Below are 16,612 nucleotides of genomic sequence, written 5' to 3' on the forward strand. Positions count from 1 at the left end.
TAGTTTTTTCACAACATCAAGAGAGGTAAACATAATTTTTAAGGGAGGTGGTTGTAATTGTTAGAAATCTCAAGAGAGGTTTATGAAATTATCCCTATATAAACCCGCAACTTGCAATCTAGGCCTTGTTTGGAAGCCAAGTTTTTTGTCATGTTTGTCTGCTATAAATTTTTTAAAAACTTTAGCTACAGTTATCTCAAAAAAATTTTCAAAGTTTTTAAGCTATACACTTCAAAATATTAAAAAAAAACACATTTCAAATTTTTTTTTTAAAATTTCTACAGTAAGATAGAGCAAAATTTTAGATAAACATCCAACTAATTCCCTCTATTATTCACAGAATTTTTACGGCAGGAGCCGTATGGTACAATCGTACAGGACAACCTTGTCCCACAATTGTTTTCTTTTTCTTTTTCTTTTCCTGGTCAAAACCCACAATTATTTTTTTAAGTGCGGAAAGAATCATGATGAAATGTTTCAAAGGAACTCAACAATCATTTCTGGATAAAGTTTCACCCTGCTAAGGATGGAGAAAATGGGATATGTTATTGGTTGATACAGCAATAAAAGTAAAAGCAAGCATGTATGTTAGTAAAAGAGACATTATTTATCCACTTCAGTTATTCCATCATAGTATTTGAACGGGAAAAAAAAAAAAAATAGGGGCTGGGCTAGGGACTACTGTGATCTATCTAGTCAGAGATGATTGCAAACAATTGACTGCAGTTACATCAAAAGAGAAAAAAAATAAAACGCGTATGAAAGTCAATAATTAATGTGGTGTAAGAAGCAGAGATTCCAAAAGTAATTGTGCTTTTGTAGAACACGGGCCCAACTGTCCTCATTTCTTTAACAAACTCCATGCCGTGCAACATTCATTTTATCGGGCTGTATTCTATTTTTTGCCTCTAACTTAATAGATTTTGGAAGATGTGATGTGATTTCGCTAACACTAGACGATGATTCTGCTGTCCGTCTTTGAATTCGATGTGTTCAAGAAAAACCCATGTTACATATCCTTCTAGTTGGTCTCGCATCAGCTGATCTTGTCTCTTTTTGCCTAAAACATCTGTCGAGATCTACAACTGTGCAGTGTTGTCACAAGTTTCTTTGTGGGTCATGCTCTCCTGTTTCAGAACTTACTACACCAAAAACTTTACCTGATTTTCTTGATTCATCAATTGCATGTGAGTTTGTCTTTAATTTGGTAATACTTCTGTCTTCAGACATGCATATTTTAGCTGGTTTGGTGCTTTTCAGTATTATACAACTGCTTTTGATCTTTTTAAAGATATATATTTGTTCTGGGTTGAAAGTTTTGAAAGTGTCAGCTTTTTATTTATCTTTTGTGGTTCTAGTTCATGCTTATTTTGACTATGTTGCACTTGCGGCTGTTTGGAATCAGGTTATCGCTGCAACTTGAGGTTGTTGTGTACTATGTACGTCTTTACTGCAGTTAAGATTTGGATAATGTTTCCTCCCTCTCCCCGGATTATAGAGAATGGAGGCAAAAAGAAAAGTTTTTCCGAAATATTTTTATAGATGATTATACGTTCTAGGCGTTTTATAGTTAATCTTTCTATTGTTCAGTCTCTTTCCTTTTTTGCCTCCTAATTTGTGCAAATGAGAAAGTTTGGGCGACAAATTGCTAGCTTACTGCCAATTCATTTATTTAGTATGTTTAGGAAGTTCAGTATATGACAAATGGATGTATTCTTTAACGCTTTAGTACTTGAGGGGCCGGTTTCTTGGTTGATGGTATTTCTTGAATCAATGATGTGTTGATTGTATTCAATCGTCATTTCTGCTTTTATGGGGAAGAAGTAGAACAAAAGCAAATTATACTTTAGCATTATGTAGCACATAGATTCATACGCTATAGTGTTCAAATGAAATATTAATAATTCTTCGTAGCTGTATCTGGTTTGCCTCTTTAAGGATTGAGAAGAATATCACTTTTTAATTGGTGAAGCAAAAAATGAGGGAGGACAGTGGCATCTCACTTTACCGAGATAGGCTGGATAAAACACTTTGTTCTCATGATCTTACTGACGTGGAGACACTTGGGACACTCGTTAAAGATCACATTTTACGTTCATCAAAAGTGGAGAATGAAGGTTGGGGTTAGAAGCTTCTCTTCCAAAATCTTAAGTTCCAATAGTTTAGCTCACTTTAAAGTTTATGCAACTAAATCATACTAAACATTGATATTCATGCTTTGTAGATTATATCGACAATATTGCAGAAATGAGAACCAAAGAAGTCTCAGATTTTCTGGGAATGTTAAGGAGTGCCTCTGTGGATGATCAGAGGTCAAAACACAGTGACGCTTCACATCGTGGTTGGAAAGTATGTCTCTATTCATATTGCTTGCAGTTTTCATTCTGGTGAAAAGAAGTGTGGTAATGATACTATTACCATATTATTTTGTCAGGTGAAACAGGATACTGACGAATTTCGTGTTATGTATAGAGAAGGACCAGAAGGCACTCCATTTCATACCCTTCTTGTTGAAGGCTATGTAGATGGGCCTTTAGATGTTTGTAAGCTACATTAATTTGCTGAACTGATCTCCCTCTTCTTCCATGTTGAATGCACATTTGGTTGAGTCCCACATTCCGTGTTGATTGCTATTGAGAACTTTCAAATGGTTTTTCTATTCACTTGCAGGTCTATGCATCTCATGGGAGGTGGGCTTGTTTCAAAAATGGTAAAGGTTGCTTCCAGATATATGTGCCATTGTTTAACATTATAATGACACAGGATATGCTTATTCAATCTTGGGTTTGTTACCTGTTGAAATTTGTTTAGTGTTCTGAAAAGATCATCTCGACTGGGTAAGCAGAATTAGGCAGGGATACACCTGCTTTTGCTACCACAAACTATGAAAGGAGCAGCATCTGATATGCTTGAGCTGTAGCTTGGCTGTTGCATTTACAACAGTACTGTTGAATTCATTAAGCACATTGGTAGCTCTTAGAATAAAAGTGACGTGATACCATGCTTGCTGGATTCTAGGCCAGTGACATTTGGAGTACAACCAGACAACTTGTGTGAATCAAATCCTGTTCATCCTTTTGGCTGTTGAAATGTTTTTGAAGTAATTACCTAATATTGCCTAAAGTTATGAGCTTTAGCATTTTCTTCCCTAACAATTTCCTGCAGTAGGTGTGGGAAAACAAAAATGGTTAAGGGGAAAAGGAAAAGATGCAATCTAGTACCATCAGATATTGCAATCCAGTTATGCTATATCCCTAATCAACCTGTAATAGCTTTATAATAAATTTTTACATTTCATATTGGATGTATTTGAAAATTATGTACATTGGTTCTGTAAATGACTCTTTTTTTTGGTTTATTGTAACCTGGTGATGTGGTTAAAATTACTCAAAATCTTTGTCTGCTTTCTACCGCTCCAATTTTGAATTTTTGTAATAACATCATTCTGTTGTATCTTTTATACCAGGTGGCCACAGATTAGCATTCCAAGTTTCAAGATCATCTCTTCCCAGTGTCTGCAAAAGGTCAGAATTGGTGAACAGATATGTTTAGTGAGGTTTGTTTTTAGGTAAAACCAAATATTTTCAGTTGCTCTATATAAGTCATACCTTGCCTTCTGATGTGCTCAATTACTTGGAAGGAAGAGTGAAGATTTCATGGCCATTGTTGACACGGGAGGCTCTAGTCCATTGTTTTGAGTTTGAATACTTACAAGATGATCTGGTTGTTGGGCTTTTGAACTCGGTAGGAATTTAACAATACGTTATCTTGTCTAAGTTGTGTTTTCTCCTTTGCTTTTCTGGGTCCCTTATTCTTGAACCGTATCTTAAACTGCACTTTTCTGTCTACTCAGATATCTGACTTGGAAAGCATTGATACAAGTACTCATGGTTTCACTCGAGAAGGGATACCTGATGCACAAGATGTTGTCCGAATTGATGTGGTGGGAGGTGGTGTTTTACAGAAAGTTTCTGCAAATAGATCTTACTTCCGGTAAGCAGTTTTGGTTAAATATCATGTACCTTTATTATAGAATGATAGATAAAAATTTGGTACTGTTAAGTGCTGCTTGTAGATCCATTCTATTCCATGACCTGAAAGATAAATGACTTGTTAATTACATAACTGGAGGACAATGATAGAAAGAATTCAGAAATACATAATAGATCTGACATGAGGATTTAATTATACAAGGATGAATCTATCTATCTGTGTATCTACGCATGTATAACCAACATGGCAACTGCATTTTGACTACTTTTATGAAATTTTACTTCAAGTGTTTAAACATGTGGAAAAAGAATTTTGTTTATGAAAAGATCACATGTATCTTGAGTTTATAAAAAGGCTTATATTTCAGTGCATCTTGAGTTTAATATTCATACTTAACTTAGTTTTCTGTTTCTGGCTTACAATTTTTTTCTTTAATTCAAATATTCTAGGTCCATAGCAACCGTGGATGTTAAACTAAACTTTGTTCCTCCAGCACTCATTAATTTTGTTTCAAGGCAGATCATAGGAAGTGGTTTCAGGCTCTATAAAAAGGTCAGTAATGCTTTTCTAGAGATATCTTTCTTAAAACAATTTAAGTCTCTACTTGCATTCCTATTGGTGACACATGCATTTCATATTTTCATGAACATTCATCTAATGGTGGCATGAACAGGGCCTCTTATTTTGATTAGGAGGTCCATATAGTTCCTCTCTCAAATTCTTACTAATGTTACTCCTAGGATCCTGAAACTGTATGCATATACATAGCTAAAGTTAAAACATACCGCAAGCCTGGTACTTTGAGTGCATCTCTTGCCAAGTAGGATCTCTAGTTGAAGTAATGGTAAAGAGATGAAGTTGTCTATGACTTTTTATCCCAAAGCCAAATCATTTGCCCAGTGAGTTTGAAAAGTGTGCACAAGTCCTTGCAGTTTTAACTTTCAGTGTTGGGTTTGGATCTTTTGGTGCCTAGTATCTGCTTTCCTCAGATGCATAATCCTTGGAACTCTTGCAGGAAGTTGCTTCAGTTGCAAAAGGTGATGAAGATTTTGCCAAAGCTTTGAAAGATCCACTGTATGCTCGAATTCGTCAAGCCCTTTACTCAAATGGTTTACCTACCAAGACTCCTCAACCAGAAATGAATAATGATACAGCCTCTCTGCTTGAAGAAGAACCAGAAGAGAAAGAAAAAGTTAGAAGTGGTCAAGAGATGGCTCATAACCATGAGCTTGCAGTTAATTCCCAAGCTGGGGATTCGTTTGTTCAAGATAGAAAATCACATGGTGAGATCGAGGAGATTAAGGAAAATGATAGTGAAGAAAGTCGATGTTTAGCTGAATTAGATCACAATAGATCTATTTATTTACCCACGAATCAAATTGATTCTGGATTTTGGACTGACGATAAGAAAGTAGTTATTCGCCCGGAGGTTGAACAAGCTCTGAGAATATTGGATGATGTAATATCTGTTTTCCAGGGATGCAGATCAAATGATGAAACCAGGATATTGCCCGGCATCCCTAAAGAAGAATCACAAAATTTGGAAATTAATGAGGCCGAAGAGGCGGTCTCCTCAGAGGCTGATCATATCTGCAAAAATGTGGAGACACATGGTCAGCCAACAGAAAAGAAAGATCCAGAAGTGATGATTGCTGCAGATGAACCCAGGAACAGCTCCAGTAGCCGGGGTATCAGGTATTCTTTTCATATCAATAGTTTGTTTCTTACCATTGATTTATCATTTTATTCCACTAATTCAATCCATTATCAGACATACGCACTCCAGGGATGCCAACCATAATAAAATAGCTCCAGCATCGCCTGTTGAGAATGTTTCTGGTCCTCGTGAGATTGACCATGCTGCTTCGCTCTCATCTCAAAATCAGAGAACGGAATTAACGCTTGCGGAGAAGACAATGAATGAAGAGAATATATTTATTAGTCCGGATGCCAATGATGCTGCCGGAGATGAGGCAAGGAGTAGTAAAAACAGGAAAGTTCGGCTCTGCTGCTTCAGCTCTCTTTCTCGGCAGTCATCATCTTGAAAATGAGGAGTAGAGTTGACAAATAGTAGTGTCAATCTTTGTACCATTTATCATTAAATTTACCAAGTAGGTAATAATTTTTGTAACTACCAGATGATATTGATAACGTAGTATCAGCAATTAGGAGTTGGTTGATAGGAGACAGGAAATGTACCACGAGTAGGCAGGGATGGCAACGGGTCCCTTGCCCCTGCCCCGCTAGCTATTAATTCTTCCCGCCCCTACTCTCGCTTTCCGTGGAGATAATAAAAATTTGTTATATAATTTTATTATAGTTAAATTTTAACAAATAATTAAATATTAAAATATCAATACATCACTAAGTTATTATTCATTGTAATTTTACAATTGAAATTCATAAAAACAATCAAACAAAAGTTATTTGAATACAATTCAATATGATGAAATAAATATACCTAAAGTAGTCAAGTTTTTACTTGTGGTATAAATATAATCATTAATTTATTATTATACTTGTATGTTTTTTTGAGAAAAAAAATGCTATTGTATTAAGTGTAATTAAAAATTTAGTATAAATATATTAGTAACTTTAGTATAACTAATTAATAATTTTTATTAATAGACATATATAATTATTAGTATAATTGATAATATCAATTATATTACTTATACTAATAAATATTAGATAATACATATAATTAATAATATCATTATCATGAATTTGTAACTAATTAAATTAAATATTATATATAATTATATACATATTTATTTATTTATATATATATTTTAGCGGGTCACGGGCCGGGGATGGGACGGAGGTATACTTTCCCATCCCCCGCCCCATTTCTAAATGACGGGAAAAAATTCCCTCTTCCCCTCCCTGCCCCGCCCCATTAGGCCCCCACGAGCACACTGCCCCGTTACCATCCTAGGCTACTTCAACGGTTGCTTTTTGATTAGCAGCAGCCAACTTCCACTCAACCGTTGATGGTACAAGAAACATCTGCAAACATGTACGTACAAGGATCTGTCTTCTGCTGCTATTCTCAAATGGAAACACCGAACCGTAGGCCATAAACCCGCCGTGCATGCTAATTCTATGAATTACCGAAGCCGTGAAATATAACTACGAAGAATCCTATCACAAGAGTAGGAAGTTTCTTCCCCTACTCTACTGCCCTTGCCCAGCGCAAACAGTAAATACACATAACAACTTACTCTCTCTGTCATCACTTCTTTTTCTATTTTTGGGTGTAGATTAGAAGTGCAAAATGTGGAAGAAGCTCCATTCTCTAACTCCACTCTCGACCAACCTCCTCCACCGCGGCAGCGCTTCAGTACCTTATCCTTCCGCCGCCACCGCCGACCCCTTTTCTTCCGAAATCACTTCCAAACGAAGTTCCCTCTCGCAATTTTCCTCTCTTCTTTTATCTCCTCCCCAATTCCAAATAGAAGGAAATTATTCTTATTCTTTTCATTCTCCTCCGTCTTCTAGAGTTTTCCAAACCCCGAGACTCCATTCAGGGCTCCACGGTGTAAACTCCGGTTTCTTCTGCTCGATTGCAAGTTCTCCTGCGGCCAATTCAAAGTGCTGGAATTGTAATGCTGTTGCATCCAGTGCGGTGCCGTTTTTGGTTTGTCACGGTTGTCGCAGCGTCCAACCTCCTGATCCTTCCATTGATTACTTCCAGATTTTAGGAGTGTGAGTTTTTTATCGCCTCTCTTTTAAAACTTAATTTACAGCCCTAATTTTGTTGCGTATTCGGGGTGCTTGTGATGTTTTTTTTAGTTCCCCATTATTTTCCCATATGAATGAGACGTTCCGTGCTAGACATCCTCCAGTTTTATTCTAGAACGATTCTATCTCTAAAGCGTCATTAAATTTCCTGTCCAATAATTTCTAGGGAGAAGAAATACGATGTCAAGGTCGAAAATTTGGAGGGCAAGTACAAAGATTGGCAGAAGAAGCTGCATCCTGATCTTGTTCACACCAAATCCAAGGTTCTTCCTTGGGAAACTATATTTTGCTTCAGTCCCTTTTAGTTTTATATTCATATGCTTACTGTCGAGTTTTTTCCTCTCATATCAATTGGTTTTTTGTTGCTGTCTCTGTTAGAAAGAACGGGACTTTGCTGCTGAACAATCTGCGCGGGTGACTGATGCTTATCGGACCCTCAGCGACACATTGTCAAGAGCTGTGTACCTTGTAGGTTATGTTTTTTAGACGATGCACTATGAACTGTTTCAATTTTTTTTTGATGATAGAAATAGCTCTTCTTCTGAGACTTTTTGCTGGTTTTTATTGCTTTCTTGTGAAAGAGTGTCATTGTAGAAGCAAAGAATAGTGCGTCCTTTACACAAATTTCTGATTATGAATTACCCAAATTCATGGAAATTGGTCACAATAGTCTTTCACCTTCTACAATTTTAGTGGCTCAAACTAGCAAGTTTAATGATTGATAATGCATCAAACTAGCACAAGTCCTTTTGATGGCTGAAAATCAGTTAGATGAGGCTAGCTTATCACTTTGGTGTCATAACTACACAACAAATGGGAAAGTTAAGAAGCTTTGCCTCTCCTGGTTAACCAAATGATACAGGGAAATGGACCTTCAAAAGGAACATCAAAAGGTTGAATATGTTCAAGAGGTTTCCTTCTTAGCATGTGCTAATATGTTGTACTACTACTGCTGGATTGTATAATTGTTTAACTATGTAAACATAAAGGTTCAGCATTTGTTGTAATAAGGCATGAAAACCTGTTGATGTTTTAATTTTTAATACAACAGTTGTGTGTTTTATTTTTTGACTATGTTAATATAAGTTTCCCACATTGTTAGCCGTACATGTCTCTGCACTGACATCAGCACTACTATTTGTTGTATACTACTAGTATCATTGTGATTGCTTTTCAATTTCTTTCCCAACTTTGTAGCTGAAGCTTGACGGTCTGGAGGTGGACGAAGAGGGCAGGATTTCAGACCCTGAGTTACTTGCTGAGGTAATCTCTCTTAAACGTAATAATTCTTGTATTTAACATGTTTTTTGTTTTGTTTGCCTGTTTCTCCAATTACCTAGACATTGCATAGGTTACAATTAGCTTCAAATGCATATAGAATGATGTGAGGCTTTACAAAAGTTCCATTATAAAGTTAAGGTTAAGTTGCATTAATGGATAGTTAGAATCCAGCTAACTCATATGATATCTTGAGACTGCCTTGATATTTTGGCAGATTGAGCTTTCCCAGACTACTTAAACCAATGTGTCACTGCTTCCTCTCGAAGAATTAGTGATTGACATTCACAACTGATGAATCTTGCTAAAAAATAGATATTGAAACGCATTTCATTTTACAGCAATTTGCATATTGAATCTCATTGCATGAGATTAAACAGAGAATAATGCACATAGTTCGAACTGTACTAACCTTTTTCATGATTCATGTAGATAAAGTAAATTTTTTTATGGAAGATTCTAAAAATTGTAGTCATTCTTTTTCAAGATAAGCATGCTTATCTGATAAAGTTTATAAGTGAACCGACCGCCTGCATATTTATCAGCAAGTGGGAAAGGCCTGAAATTCATTAAGTTTGTGATATCGTAAGTGACAATCAGCTTAAACTGCAGATCATGGAAATTAGAGAAGCTGTTGAAGAAGCAGCAGAGACACAGGCATTAAATCACATTCAGGCACAGGTATGAACTGGGTTTTGTAATTTGGTGATCTTGTGCAGGAAACTCATGTTGGGCCTCCAGCAAAGAGCATTGAATTATAAAAAAGGGAAAATACGCATTTTCACAGTGTCCTAGAAACTAAAATCAGTTTAGGTTCCTAGAAGAAGAAGTCAAGGAAAAATAGTTAATTCTTGAGCTCAAATTTGAATTTAGAACCAAATTAACCAATATTATCCCCTTATTTAAGGTTTTCAACGTAAACCTTAAAATCTTGTCCGATTACCTTCATAATCCATGCCAAGAAACTTCTAATATGGAATGAACTCTTATGTAGTGCATGAAATAGAGGGAGGTGGAAAGATCGTTCTTTTGAATGGTTGCATATGTTTTCTCATGTTCTAGGATAGGCTTAGAGTAGTTTATCATGTGAAAAGATATAAAAGTGCCTCCATAAAAGGTAAACCAACACCAAATAGATATCGGTATCATTGATGATTTTTATCAAGGCAGAAGTGCAGATCTAAGTGCTTTTGACATCTTGACCTTTGACTTGTGCAATCTATGTTTCTATCTATGCAGATACGGAAAAAACTGGAACATTGGTCTAAGTCCTTCGCAGATGCATTTCAGAGTAGAAAGTATGAAGAAGCGATATCTTCAATCCAGAGAATGACATACTACAAGCGGGCAAATGAGGAGATCATTAAGAAGCTCTAACACAGGCATACAGCTCTTTGGTCTTCTGAATTACTTTGGTGTTTCCTGCCAACTTTGAAATTTAGGAATATATGACAAACTGTGATTCTTTTTTTTTTCTTTTTAATTTCAATATGAGTAGCTATGTCAAGATAGTCATGTTTTTGCAAAGGTACTCAGTCATACTAGACCAGACCAAGAGTTTCTGATATCCCTGATGCAAGAAAGGAGTATACTTTTCTAGAAGGTAAGTTTAAATTCCATGCTTCATATTATAATCAACAATTACAGGAAGTTTGTGCTTAAGAAGTCTCCTTATTTAGTATTTTCCCGGTGGATCTTTTTTTCCCTATATTTTTGTTTGTGCTATGTGTGTTGTAGTTGTTGTCTTCATTTTTTTTTTTTTTTTGTTTGGGTGGGGGGTGATTAGAGCTGTTAAACGAGCCGAGTCGAGCTCGAGCATAGGACAATCGAGCTCGACTCGAACCTCTAATCGAGCTAGCTCGAGCTCGCTCGATTAGTAATTCGAGCTTCACAAGGCGCTCGAGATCGACTCGATATATTGGTAGAAAATTCGAGCTCGGGCTCGGGCTCGAACTCGAGTTTGAGATCGAGCGAGCTCATCGAGCTCGAAGCTCGAGCTCGAGCTCGTTTACGGGAGACACCACATCAGGTCCTGCCACACTCGTATTTAGCCTAACAAAAGAAGATAAACTTTCCCTGATTTATCATCTCCAATTCAACATTTCCACAACACATCAGTGACCAAAATGTCCAAAACAGATTATCTATCGCGGATCCGTGACGGTACATGAGCTCAATTGCTTTATATACTTGGGCAAAATAAATATAAATTAATAAAAAAGTTTCCATTCACAAATTTTAGTCCAGACAAAGCAAGAAAACTTTACGATCCGGGGACAAACTTGGTGGCATAGACCAGGCATTGTTAGCAACTGGGTTGTCAAGATGGTCCAAGAGATTTTCAAGAGGGCCTTTGCCAGTGACAATAGCTTGGACAAAGAAGCCGAACATGGAGAACATTGCAAGCCTTCCATTCTTGATTTCCTTCACCTTAAGCTCAGCAAAGGTAACAGGGTCATCGGCTAGACCAAGAGAATCAAAGTAGTGGCCACCGTAGAGATCATTGCCCTCTTCGACGCCTTCAAGACCATTGATTCTATATCCTTCAACAAGACCCATGAGAACAACTTGGAAGCCGAGCACTGCCAGAATGCTCTAAGCATGGACAAGGTTGGGGTTTCCCAAGTAGTCAAGCCCACCTTCTGAGAAGATCTGTGCTCCGGCTTTGAACCACACTGGCTCCTTAAAGTCCACTTTAAGATATTTCTCAAGGACTTCTGGGGTGATGCATCCCAGTGCTCCGTGCATAGCCCCTGGCTCTACCGAGGTGGCTCCGTATGGTGCTGCTCATGGAGTCACGAGAAGGAGGGTGCGGCTGCTCCGTATGGTGAGTCGGTGACGGTGGTGAGAATGGAGGGTGCGGCTGCGGGTGTGGAACTGGAAAAGAGTTGACAGAAAGAGGAATCAGGGGAGGTTAGGGATGGCGCCTGGCGGTGAGAATGGAGGGTGTGTGCGGCGTGCGGTGTGTGACTGAGAATGGAGGGTGACGGCTCATGGCTGCTATGCGGGAAAAGGTTAGAGTAAAAGAGGAAAGAAAAATTAGGGCTACAGAGTACAGACGGGAGATGACTTAGGTTTAGTACCACATATACGATGAAATGACGACAATACCCCTACCCTTCGAGCCTCACGAGCTTCAACGAGCCGAGCTGTGCTCGGCTCGTTTAATAAACGAGTATTGAGTAGAGCTCGAGCTCGGCTCGTTTCTCTCTGTAAACGAGCCGAGTCGAGCTCTTATCGAGCCGGGTCGAGCTCGGCTCGCGAGCTACCCGGTTCGATTAACAGCTTTAGGGGTGATGTAGGAGTGCCTTTTTATTGGGTCAGATGTATTTTTGTAATGTCTTTGTGAGTTCAGTATTTTCTACTCTTCTGTCAATCTCTGGTTCACTTGTCGCGTTATTCATTTCAGAAGGATCTGGTTCTTTGCATGCATTCTTTTTTCCTCAAATTGCTGCTTCTCTGTCCTTGTGTTTGCAGGTGTCATTACTGTGGTGATGCTTCGACTAAACGCTCAACCAAATGACTTGGTGGCCAGAAACACAATCGAGTGGCTTGTGTGATCAAATTTTGTGAAGAGACCACATTTATCTATTAGTCTGGGACTTGACGACCGCCAGCTTTCTGCTGCTGTATAAACCTTATTGCCTGATTGTGTCATAGATGAACGACATGTCACTAAGAGTTGCTTCCAGATTGTAGTAAGAAAAGGTTTTGTACATTATATTCCTGGTGGACTAAACTGGATTGGCAGAATACATCTCTTAAGCTTTGCTCTTTTAACAACAAAAGACGAAATTTGGTGAAGCCTGTCGTCGAAAACAATCAGGGACAATTTTAATCTTCACAATTGTCCAATTAATATTGTATTACTAAGGAACATATGCGAAGTGACTTAAATGAAAGGAAGTAGCGTCATGTTACCCTTTTATACCCGATTTTTTTTTTCGGCTTCTTTTTTAAATTGGAAAAAAAAAAAAAAGCGCTGGACAAATAAGGAACCGCCAACCAAAAAAAAAAAAAGGAGCAACATATATGTCAACCTACGACGATAGTTTTCTTCGACATTTAAGATCCAACTTTTTCCGCAGTACAATTTGGGCCAAATCGTGTTTGCCTTCTCTGTTCAGCCCAAAGAGAACCGTTCGAAAATTTATTGTACTAGGAAGTATCCCAGCATCCAACATGTCATCAAAAAGTGGAAGAGCTTCTTCAGACCTACCTGCTCTGCAAAGACAAGCAATGAACATTGAGTAAGCCTTGAAATCAGGGAATGGTCCATTTTGCTTCATATGACGGAAAATCTCCCAGGCATCTGTAATCTTTCCCATCTCCATATATCCACGTACAATTGCAGAATATGTAACAGTTGTTGGTTGGCATCCCATCTCTTTCATCTCCTTGAAGGTTTCTAAAGCTTTAGATACCTGCTTCTGCCTAAAGAACTGGACCATTAGTGATGTATAAACATGGACAGTAGGGTGGATGCCAACCTGCTTCATCGATTCCACCCTTGACATTGCCTCTTCAACTCGTCCTCTTCGTAGTAGTCCGTTTACTAGGCTACCACACGTGTACTGTTCTAGAGTATGCTTCTCGCTACCAGATTCATCAATTAACTCTAAAGCCTCTTCCAGCCTTCCTCCACGACAAAGGGCCCTTATATACAGCGATCTGGTCAAACTAACTGTAAAACCAACTTTTCGAAGAGATTCGACACACCTCCTTGCCTCCAACAGTTTACCAACTTGACACAAACAACCAAGGTAAGATTCTAGTAATTCTTTATCAGGTTGAAACCCTGCTTTAATCATCTCTTGATAGATTAAGATTGCTTCATCAACATTCCTACCCTTTTCACCACAAAGAGATATTATCAAGAACTTGTACGTACTTGCATTAGGATTACAACTACTAGCTTTCATCTCTCTGAAAGTATTGAGGGCAATGTTTGTGAGGCCCACTCGACCATATTGCATTATCATGATTGTCCATGTATCAGATGTTATTGAGTAGCCATTTCTCCTCATTTCGTGGAAGAGACTTCTCATGCGTTTAAAATCCTTTACTTGACCTGAGAGTTTAATAGCCATGTTGTAGGCCTCAGTATTGTGTCTATAACCACTTTGCTTTGCAACCCATGAGAAAAATCGTAGTGCGGCACCACCATGCAAGCTGCACTTTCGCAAAGTATCCACCACAAGTTCTGGGGTGAACTGTATAGCACGTTTCTCCAATTTGTCTTGAAGAGACCACCAATCCTTTGAGGATGACAAGATTCGGTTAACTTCATGCAAATCATCTTGGTTATAGGAACTTGATGTTGACTCCACCACATTACAATCTAAACATTGTTGCTCTAGTTGTTTGAAATTTAACTTTGCATTTGATTCTGGTTGAGTCGCTATATCAGCAGTAGGTGAGTCCTCTTCTTTGGAAAAAATGTTGCAGCTTTTCTGCATCTGCTTTAGATTTTTTACCTTATCCATCTCTCCCTTTTTCATCATATAAAGTATAACAAACTGAAAGATATCATTTCCTATTTTAACCTGTGAAGCCTGCATCTGGATCAACATATTGACAATCTCATCTGTTGCAGAAACTTTACAAAGCTCCTTGATGAATATTGAGTAAGACCTTTTAGTCAGTCTGACCCCATTCTCCAACATATTGTTAAGCACTTGCCACGCATCAGAAATGCGGTTTTGACTAATATACCCTGCAACTATTGCTGTTGTTGCTACGCTATCCAATTGTACACCAACATCCATCACTTCATTATAAAGTTCCATGGCTTTCTGAAACTCTTTCATGCGGATCAGATGTTGCATCAGATTAGTGTAGGTAGACACAGTGGGTGAACATCCTGAAACTTTCATGTTCTCAAAAGTATCAAATGCCTTAGAAACATCATTTTTTCTCAAGTAACCATTAATGATGATTCCATACATTTCCTCATCGACAGAGTTCTTTTTCTTCATAATATCCACAATTTCCAAAGCATCAGCAATTCTATCTGCCCTACACAATCCTTTGACCAAAGTGTTGATGTTTTCAGATCCAAGGCTTGCACTTTTATCCTTGAAGGTGCGGATCAATTCTAAGGCTTCCCTAATGCGTCCAGCAATGCAGAAACTCTTCAGCATGAAACCATAAATGACGTGTTCAGGAATCTCCGAAACTTTTATCATGTCATCACCAACAGCATAAACAGCATCAACATGCCCGGAGCATGCTAAGCATTTAAGTAGTTGTTGATACAAACCCGAGCTCACTCTCATATTTCCATGGATCATCTCCTTGTAAAACTCCAACGCAATGTCCCCTTTCCCAGCTTTACAAATGTTTAGCAACATAACCTTATAAGCCATCACATCTGGTTGGAGACCAGATTTCTTCATCTTCTCAAAGGTCAACAAAGCTTTGCTGATCAACTTCGCCTTCCCATACTGATCTATGAGAATAGTCCACGTTTTAATATCTTTCTGACATGAATTCTTCTCCATTTCCTCTAGTAATACATCAGCCGAACGAAGGTCCTTCGCTTCCCCCGCAATGTAGATCATTATATTGTATGTCTCAGTTGAGGGACGAAACCCTGCTTTCAAAGTTACCCAATTAAAGAACCTCAAAGCCAATTGAGGAACTTTAAAGCATCTCTTCAGAACGTTTTCAACAATTTCCACATTATACTCAAAACCGGCTTCTTCCAACTTTTCCTCCATTGATTTGGACCTATTTTCACCTCTAACAATCTCAGTAACCTTATGGACCATGGGACTGACATCAATTCCATCCGAAACTTCCGTTACTGTATTCTCGGAAACCAGTAAACTTTCGTCTTGGTGTTCTACTCTCTTTTGCGAATTTAAACAAATATCTTGCAGGCCCTGTGACGGCCGTGCTCCTACAGCATCTCTTTTCAGGTCCGTTACTTCTGCACTCGAAAACCCCGTTGGATTTTGATCTGTTATTTCATTTTCAGCTCCCAAAATGGCCAGGATTTCATTAAAGAGCGGGCCTAACTTCCGGTCGTTTCTTTGGGCAATAATGGGGTGTTCCGGAGATTTATCTGCACTGTTGGATTTGGAGATAACTGAAAAAGTGCACTTTTGGAATTTTGAGACCTGAGTGCAGAGTTGATCGTTTACGGATTTTGGATGTAATAGGAACCTGAGTATGCACCTCATTCTTTTCGGTGTCCGGTTTCTCAGAGTTATTGGAGCTTGCAAGTGCGTTTAGCACAGGACACGGCCGGAATATGCTTACGAGTTTAAACGTCGTAGTTCTTTTAAGGATTAATTACACTTTACCCCCGTAAACTTTGGCTCCATAACAACATTCTATCCCCCCTAAACTTCAAATGTATATATTTTACTCACTGTTATTAACTTGTTGATGCAGTTAAAATGAAGTTATATATTTTACATACTCAAAAATACCCTTGACTAATTCTTAAATGTATATAACAATTGTGACAAAATTGATAAAATTGCCAAATTCTTCAGTACAATAATATCGTGTGTTTTATTGTGACATAATTGTTAAAATTGCCAAATTCTTAAAATTGTGACATAATTCTTCAATAATTGCCAAATTC

At 38.0% G+C, this 16,612-nt stretch overlaps 3 protein-coding genes and 1 pseudogene across 9 annotated transcripts; 2 read left to right on the plus strand and 2 right to left on the minus strand.

Moving 5' to 3' along the window:
- Positions 1 to 911: 911 nt before the first annotated feature.
- Positions 912 to 6,312, plus strand: LOC113776444. 4 transcript variants are annotated; one of them, XM_027321606.1, is made up of 11 exons: positions 912 to 1,187; positions 1,939 to 2,117; positions 2,225 to 2,349; positions 2,435 to 2,543; positions 2,671 to 2,710; positions 3,467 to 3,568; positions 3,645 to 3,744; positions 3,854 to 3,993; positions 4,443 to 4,545; positions 5,009 to 5,688; positions 5,765 to 6,312. In XM_027321606.1, exons 2-11 carry the CDS (start codon positions 1,979 to 1,981, stop codon positions 6,036 to 6,038), a joined length of 1,812 nt encoding a protein of 603 aa, XP_027177407.1. In that variant the 5' UTR covers positions 912 to 1,187; positions 1,939 to 1,978; the 3' UTR covers positions 6,039 to 6,312. The 4 variants fall into 4 exon arrangements, with proteins under 4 accessions (XP_027177407.1, XP_027177409.1, XP_027177410.1 ...); XM_027321608.1 differs by having other exon boundaries at positions 1,973 to 2,117; XM_027321609.1 differs by having other exon boundaries at positions 913 to 1,187; positions 3,467 to 3,556.
- A 665-nt stretch (positions 6,313 to 6,977) lies between these two features.
- On the plus strand, positions 6,978 to 12,819 carry LOC113775742 (iron-sulfur cluster co-chaperone protein HscB, mitochondrial). 4 transcript variants are annotated; one of them, XR_003468928.1, is made up of 8 exons: positions 6,978 to 7,701; positions 7,904 to 8,000; positions 8,116 to 8,205; positions 8,935 to 9,000; positions 9,628 to 9,696; positions 10,255 to 10,397; positions 10,514 to 10,618; positions 12,493 to 12,819. XR_003468928.1 is itself a non-coding variant. In XM_027320737.1 (7 exons), the coding sequence occupies exons 1-6, from the start codon at positions 7,271 to 7,273 to the stop codon at positions 10,390 to 10,392; spliced, it is 891 nt and encodes a 296-aa protein (XP_027176538.1). In that variant the 5' UTR covers positions 6,979 to 7,270; the 3' UTR covers positions 10,393 to 10,397; positions 12,493 to 12,819. The 4 variants fall into 4 exon arrangements, 1 of the variants encoding a protein (XP_027176538.1); XR_003468929.1 differs by having other exon boundaries at positions 10,544 to 10,618; XR_003468930.1 differs by having other exon boundaries at positions 10,552 to 10,618.
- Positions 11,216 to 11,784, minus strand: LOC113775743 (annotated as a pseudogene).
- A 236-nt stretch (positions 12,820 to 13,055) lies between the features above and the next one.
- On the minus strand, positions 13,056 to 16,202 carry LOC113773462 (putative pentatricopeptide repeat-containing protein At5g06400, mitochondrial). The gene has a single exon (XM_027318109.1). The coding sequence runs from the start codon at positions 16,200 to 16,202 to the stop codon at positions 13,056 to 13,058; it is 3,147 nt and encodes a 1,048-aa protein (XP_027173910.1).
- Positions 16,203 to 16,612: the final 410 nt, after the last annotated feature.

This window comes from Coffea eugenioides, chromosome 6 (assembly GCF_003713205.1).
Source record: "Coffea eugenioides isolate CCC68of chromosome 6, Ceug_1.0, whole genome shotgun sequence".
NCBI lineage: Eukaryota > Viridiplantae > Streptophyta > Magnoliopsida > Gentianales > Rubiaceae > Coffea > Coffea eugenioides.

Excerpts from the sequence above, each read along its gene's own strand:
- LOC113776444 (XM_027321606.1), top strand. The coding sequence starts at position 1,979 with ATGAGGGAGGACAGTGGCATCTCACTTTACCGAGATAGGCTGGATAAA. Across the intron at positions 3,569-3,644 it reads TTAGTGAGGTTTGTTTTTAG|AGTGAAGATTTCATGGCCAT; the intron begins GTAAAACCAAAT and ends CTTGGAAGGAAG. Across the intron at positions 3,745-3,853 it reads TTGTTGGGCTTTTGAACTCG|ATATCTGACTTGGAAAGCAT; the intron begins GTAGGAATTTAA and ends CTGTCTACTCAG.
- LOC113775742 (XM_027320737.1), top strand. The coding sequence starts at position 7,271 with ATGTGGAAGAAGCTCCATTCTCTAACTCCACTCTCGACCAACCTCCTC. Across the intron at positions 9,001-9,627 it reads ACCCTGAGTTACTTGCTGAG|ATCATGGAAATTAGAGAAGC; the intron begins GTAATCTCTCTT and ends CTTAAACTGCAG. Across the intron at positions 9,697-10,254 it reads TAAATCACATTCAGGCACAG|ATACGGAAAAAACTGGAACA; the intron begins GTATGAACTGGG and ends CTATCTATGCAG.
- LOC113773462 (XM_027318109.1), bottom strand. The coding sequence starts at position 16,202 with ATGAGGTGCATACTCAGGTTCCTATTACATCCAAAATCCGTAAACGAT.